Source organism: Brienomyrus brachyistius, unplaced genomic scaffold (assembly GCF_023856365.1).
Source record: "Brienomyrus brachyistius isolate T26 unplaced genomic scaffold, BBRACH_0.4 scaffold97, whole genome shotgun sequence".
Lineage (NCBI taxonomy): Eukaryota > Metazoa > Chordata > Actinopteri > Osteoglossiformes > Mormyridae > Brienomyrus > Brienomyrus brachyistius.
Genome location: NW_026042372.1, coordinates 663,979 through 670,136, shown reverse-complemented (window position 1 = coordinate 670,136; position 6,158 = coordinate 663,979). Strand labels below are relative to the sequence as shown.

General features: G+C 45.4%; 1 protein-coding gene across 1 annotated transcript; it reads right to left on the bottom strand.

Moving 5' to 3' along the window:
* Window positions 1-690: 690 nt before the first annotated feature.
* On the bottom strand, window positions 691-2,466 carry LOC125727446 (G-protein coupled receptor family C group 5 member B-like). The gene is made up of 2 exons (XM_049004149.1): window positions 2,248-2,466; window positions 691-1,783 (listed from the first exon to the last, which is right to left on the bottom strand). Exon 2 carries the CDS (start codon window positions 1,779-1,781, stop codon window positions 870-872), a length of 912 nt encoding a protein of 303 aa, XP_048860106.1. The 5' UTR covers window positions 1,782-1,783; window positions 2,248-2,466; the 3' UTR covers window positions 691-869.
* Window positions 2,467-6,158: the final 3,692 nt, after the last annotated feature.

Genomic DNA, 6,158 nt, shown 5'->3' with positions numbered 1-6,158 from the left:
CAGCATGTTTTTGGGCTGTGGGGGGAAACCGGAGTACCCGGAGGAAACCCCACGATGACATGGGGAGAACATGCAAACTCCACACACATGTGACACAGGCGGAGATTCGAACCCGGGTCCCAGAGGTGTGAGGCAACAGTGCTAACCACTGCAGGACCATGCCGCCTGTTGTATGAGTAATATAATGTAAAAATTAAATTCTATTTTATGTCCTTCATAAAGTACAAAAGGCAAGCATTTCACACAGGTAAAACACCCACATTAAAAAAATGTTTTTATGAAAGTCTGTAACAGTAGAGTGAAGGAACTGACCAGTGGCTGGGCTACTGATATATGGTATGATGATGACCATTGAATGTTTCTCAACTTTTTAACCGTAAAAAAACACACCACTTCCAGAGATGATATATATATATATATATATATATATATATATATATATATATATATATATATATATATATATATATATATATATATATAATTTATTTAAAATGTAATGTTTCCTGGGGGCTGGGAAGGGCACCTGCAGGAGAGAGACAGATATTGATCATGTAAACATCCTTCAGCAGTGCAGTAGTCATACTTCACATTTTTTTTTGGGATTGTTGGGGGGGGGGGGGGGGGCACATGCAGCCATGGTACCTAAGCTCTGCTCAAGTGAGATCTGAGTTACAGGGAAAGGTCCATAGACCTTGCTTATATGCTGCTGTTCCACAGACTTCCAGTAGGGGCTCCATGTGAGGAAAGAGCGAGGGCTATGCTCTCTCTCAAGTACACACAGAGTCACAGAGTAGGTCAAAGAAGCGAAAACAAAGTACCATACCTGAGTTGTTGTCACTGAACACGAAGCCCTGGTTTGCTCCAAACTACAGGTGAGAAAGGCCCTCCTCTAAACTGGCCTCTCTCATGCGGGACGGGGGCCGTAAGGTGGCGTGGAGCTCAGGAGCAGCGTGCAGCAGTATGAGCAGCCATGCCTGTGCCAGCAGCACCACTGCCTGTACCCGGTTGTCCCATGTTGGGGACAGGCCAAGCGCCGCGTTGCCATACAGGCAGAAGGTGATCCAGGCCACCCACAGCAGGACTGAGGCCAGGCAGGTGATGAGCAGCCACATGGTCCTGCACCTCCACCGTGGCTGCTGCCTCCACAGACTGCAGGCCGCCCCCACCAGTGCTGCTAGGAGCAGGACCAGCACATAAGTGGTGGCCAGCGCAAAGTCCAGCGGCTGGTATTCACAGGCTGGCTGGCACGTGGACATCGTGGCTAGAAGGATCCACTCCGGATCCAACACGGCCAAGGCCACCGCCAGCCCCATCAGTTGACCTGTGCTGGGGCTATGAGCACCTTGTCCCAACCGGCGTAGTCGCAGACCCTGGAACACTAGGCAGGTGTTGCAGATAGCAAGCAACACCCCCCTCAGGACACGCCGGGCGAAGCAGAGGCTCTCTTGGTGCTCAGCGATGTATCCCAGGCTGAGGCCACAGAGCCCAAATATGGCAGCGAGCAGCAGGAGTAGCGGCGCCACCCCGCTGCGCTCCTCAGCCTCTGTGATCTTCCGCAGGCGACACAGTACCACCAGGAGCAGGATCAGCGAGGCGAGGGCCGCCGCCGCTGCCGCCACCACCACCACCAAGCCCCACACCGCATCCAGCTCACACAAGGCCGTGTAGGGCCTTGTCAGGATGGAGCCGGATCCGCAAGGAGAAGCTTCGTCCCATGAAGAGCTGCCCCCCACCAGGGACAGGACGAGGAAGGTGAAGAGATTGATAGAGGGTGCCATCACTGGCAGGGAGAGAGAAAGGAATCATTTAATGGGTTGAAGAAGTATTAGTCCATTAAACGCAATGTAGCCTGCTGCTGTGCAGGACACATCACAGGCGACACGCTGAGCATGCTGACAACTGAGCAATGGACTTCTACAGTGTGAGACTACATGCACTTTCTTAAAAAGCAGTAATCAATGCCATGTCAACCAGCTGAACAACTTCACAAGCAAATCGGCACATTATATAGGCCGCCATCGTTATAAAAATTAATTATAATTTAAATTCAGGGGTCTCAAAGAAATGACTGTATCTGGCCGGCCGATATCAGAGAAAAATTAAAACCATGTAATGTCATTCCAGCGCAATTGACACCCGCCAGTCTGCACGTTTTGCGGTCGGTAGTTTAGTATCTCCCAGCGTTTTTTTTAGTTCAAGACCTTTGATCTAAGTGAAGTATACATTTTGAAGGGGAGGCCTTACCTTAACTGTCAATGTCTTTCAGCTTCACTTGCTCTTACAACACGTACGATGCACTCACGAATCGTTTGTGTTTGCTTCTCCCTTATCAAACAGATTATTTATAAGCGGTGCATCATGACGTAGTACTGCATTTTTTACGTAATGGAACGCCTAACGTTCTAAATAGGGTGGGGGCAGGGAGGGGGCATTAAGTGTCCTCCTTTTTGTGTTTACTTTTGAAAAATTGAGATATAACCTTTAAAAAGCACGGATATAATGTAAGAAACTTTTTAAAAAATAAATACAAAGAAAAACGAGCAAATGCATTCAATCTAATTTCTTGTAGCTAGTGCTGGAAACTTTGGTGGACACCAATAACGATATATTCTTGTCCAGTAATATTACCAATACCTATGGTTTATCCAAACCCATGCAGCGCTCTAAGAAACTCCAGCTTCTGCGATTCCCCCTGCAGACCGCTACGGCTGATACAAAGACAAATGCGCAAAATATGCTAGTAAGATACAGAGATTGGTCATTGGTTAATATTATATAAATACGCAATTAATAATATGACAAGTTGCAGTATTGCTACACGATTAAATAAACGACAAAAACAATAATAATAACTGATAAGTCATTTATTATTTTTAATTATTAATTATTAAGCGTTTTTTTCTTTGATGGTGATAACATGTACATGCAGTACACCGATACCGAAATAAGAGAATTAATGCTATTAGCAGAAAATTATTACTGGAGACATAATTGTTAGGACACCCTCGGCAGGGAAACGCGGACCCAGGAATGCGGAACAGCGCGATCTTTATTAGATCGAGCAGGTAACAGGCTTTCAATGGGCCAGGCAAGAAGAATGGTCGGGGACAGAAGGTAGATTCGGTAGCCGGGGAGATCCAGTCCAACAGGCAGGCACAGGACATGGAGACGAAGGGAAGGGGAGACGAGAGATCCTGGGGCTGGCAGGGAAGGCAGGACAGGAGGTTCAGGGACGAGGGCTGCTCTGGGAAAGGAAGGCAGGCAAGGTAAGGAACGAGGGAATGACACTGGACAAGCAAGCGCTCGATATAGAAATGAAACATTGGCAATACTTCGCAACCCCCGTTGCGTGTGCTGTCCCTTTGTAGTCTCCCGTATGCAGGCTTAATTGATGACATCCGCCGATGTACGTGACAATAGTTATGTTTCTTCCCGTTTGCAATCAAAGTGTGAGCTTCGGGCGTGACGTTAAGCGGAATCCCAGACCGATTGTATAAAAACGCAACAGGCTTCATTTGAGACTGTATAGGCTTCTGAATTTTTCGTATAGGCTTAATTTGAGTCTGTTTTCAAAGTAAATTTAAAAAATATAGATAACTGATATGTTATCAGTTAATTTTTCAAATATTCTCATTAAAGTGCTTCTGTTGAGAGGGCTTAAATTATGAAAATGTTAACATTGTTCAGTTATTTTTATGTCCAGTGTTGTGGAGTAGCTAACTAAAATGAACGACGCTACTAACTTTACTTCTTTCAGTAGCTTATCGGTAGAGCAAATACTTTTAAAACGCTGTAGCTTTTCCAGTAACTATTTTTTTCTTTTTTTTTTTTTTACAAATAGCGATATCGCAGCGACATCGTTAAAAATATTATTTCAACGTTATTTTCCACGTTTTTTAATTCATTTGGTTTTTGATGTAGTTAACATCTCCCTAGCACGGCCAGACAATAGCAAAGACATAAACTTAATTTTCAGAGACTCATCTCACCTGTTTACCTCAGCCGCCAGATCAAATTGTTCCGACCAGTGAGACCACTAACGCCCCACACCATTAAAGGTTTCCGGTATAAATATTGGGTGAGCAGGGGGGCCACCGGGAGATTGAGAAAACACTCTCTAGACGTAACAGGACAATCAGCGCCCTCATAATTAGGAGATTGTACACTATCCTCCGCCTCCGACATGTTAAAGCTAATTCTAGGTTTCTAAACGGGAAAACCACAAAGGAAAGAAATGATCCCACCGCTGCCACCAGTGCAACTAACCTAAACTAGCGTCAGAGGCTGTGAAAGGAGAACAGATCACCACCAGACTGCAGCTACAATTACAAAGATACTTTTATTCAGTACAATTCATGCAGCGACCTGTCGGGTCGGATCTGGATTCACAAAGAGTTCGGTCCCGCTTTCTCCCCGTAGCACGCCACCCCTTTTCAAGTGTGTGTCATTAACCCACGCTACCGCACAGTAAATCCCGCACCACACAACATCCCTATTAGGGCACGGCACACCAATAGCACTGCAATGCACAGTAATCCCCACACGTCGTGCACATGCAAGCGTTACGGGACCAGAACCGCCTACTGTATATAGTCCTGTCCCGACCCTAAGCGGTTACACTGCACATTTAAAACACACAGAACACACATACAATAAAGACATAGTTAAAACAGAACACCCCCTCCCCCCCAGGGATCAGGACCCTCCCCCGGGGAAGGAACAATCACACCGGTCCGTCACCTAGAACGTCCCACGGAAAGGGAATCCCACCCCCCCACCGCCAATCCGTCCCTATGAGGGTGCCGCTACTCCCATCTATCAACCACCCCGTCTAAGCAGTGGTCATAGCCTCCTACCCCCACTGTCCTGACTGTCCTCGCCCTACCGCACCGGGAACTGTCCCTACAGCCCACTCTCTGGCTTCACCGCCGGCAGCCCTAAACGGCATGCGAGCGGCACCTCCCCCGGGACCCAACGCGTACGGTACCTACCAGACCAAATCTCCCTAACGCGCCTCCCACTCCCTCTATTAACCCCAGATCCCTCACAACCCAGGTGTAGTCACTTAATTAACTATTACCTTCCACGCCCATCCCTCACCCTCCACACGCACACATATCATCATTACACAGTATTTGAGGGATGGAGGGATGAGAAGAGTGGGATAGAGGGAAATATAAGGAGAAGGAGGTTTCTCAGAGCTCCGAGATGTGTTTGGCTGTAATAAATCTGGAATATAGCTATAATATAGCTATATGACAGTTTTTGATAACACCAGCATTTATTTTTTAGGTTTGTCGAGCTCCGTCAAAACAGTTGAATTAGAACGAGCCCATTATGTAACTGGAACCCCTCCCACATGTAAACACAGTGACACACTACAGCGTTGGTTTGTTGTCTGAGGCTATGATACTGACCACAAACACATTCTCAAATTTCACTGCACCAATCACAGCATATGCAGGCAGAAAAATGATAGCAAACAACATTCAGCATTAGACTCTAAAACCGTCTGTAATATCTGTGTTTATCCAGTGGACCATAAACTAAAATAAGCTTTTCTATTTAAGATTCTTTCAGATGTTTTAAAATAATAAATAAAAAAATCAGAATAATTAAACCATGTATTACTGACTATCAGACAACTTCAACAAGTTACCAAATGGATGCAAAATCAAAGATATTCATTTGCGCCTGGCACTAACCATGTATTCCTTCAAGGTACTAAGCCATAGAAAGGTCCCCAATGAAACCCCTGCATTCCTGCATCGCAGATACTCTAATCTCAGCATTTATAAGATTATATTTGTACTGCCTGCCAATTTTTATATTACATGAAACTAAAAAATGAGAAATATCTATACGCACAAGTAGTTTTTCCTGATAAGAAGGATGACATCAAGACTGTCAGCATTTACAAATCGAATTATGACATATCTGAGTAGCCCAGACTGTCCGGAAAACAAAGCCGTACAGCATATGTGGCTGACTAATGTACATACAGTGTAATAAGGTTATAATCAAATGGATAGAAAAACGTTCAATAATGGACAGGATTCAAAGGGTAAATAAGGTGCATCATGTGGAAGAGAATTTAGGTGGCGTTGGGGTGCATTGTGAGTTTCATCTGGAAGCTAGAAGGGAACAAACAGGGC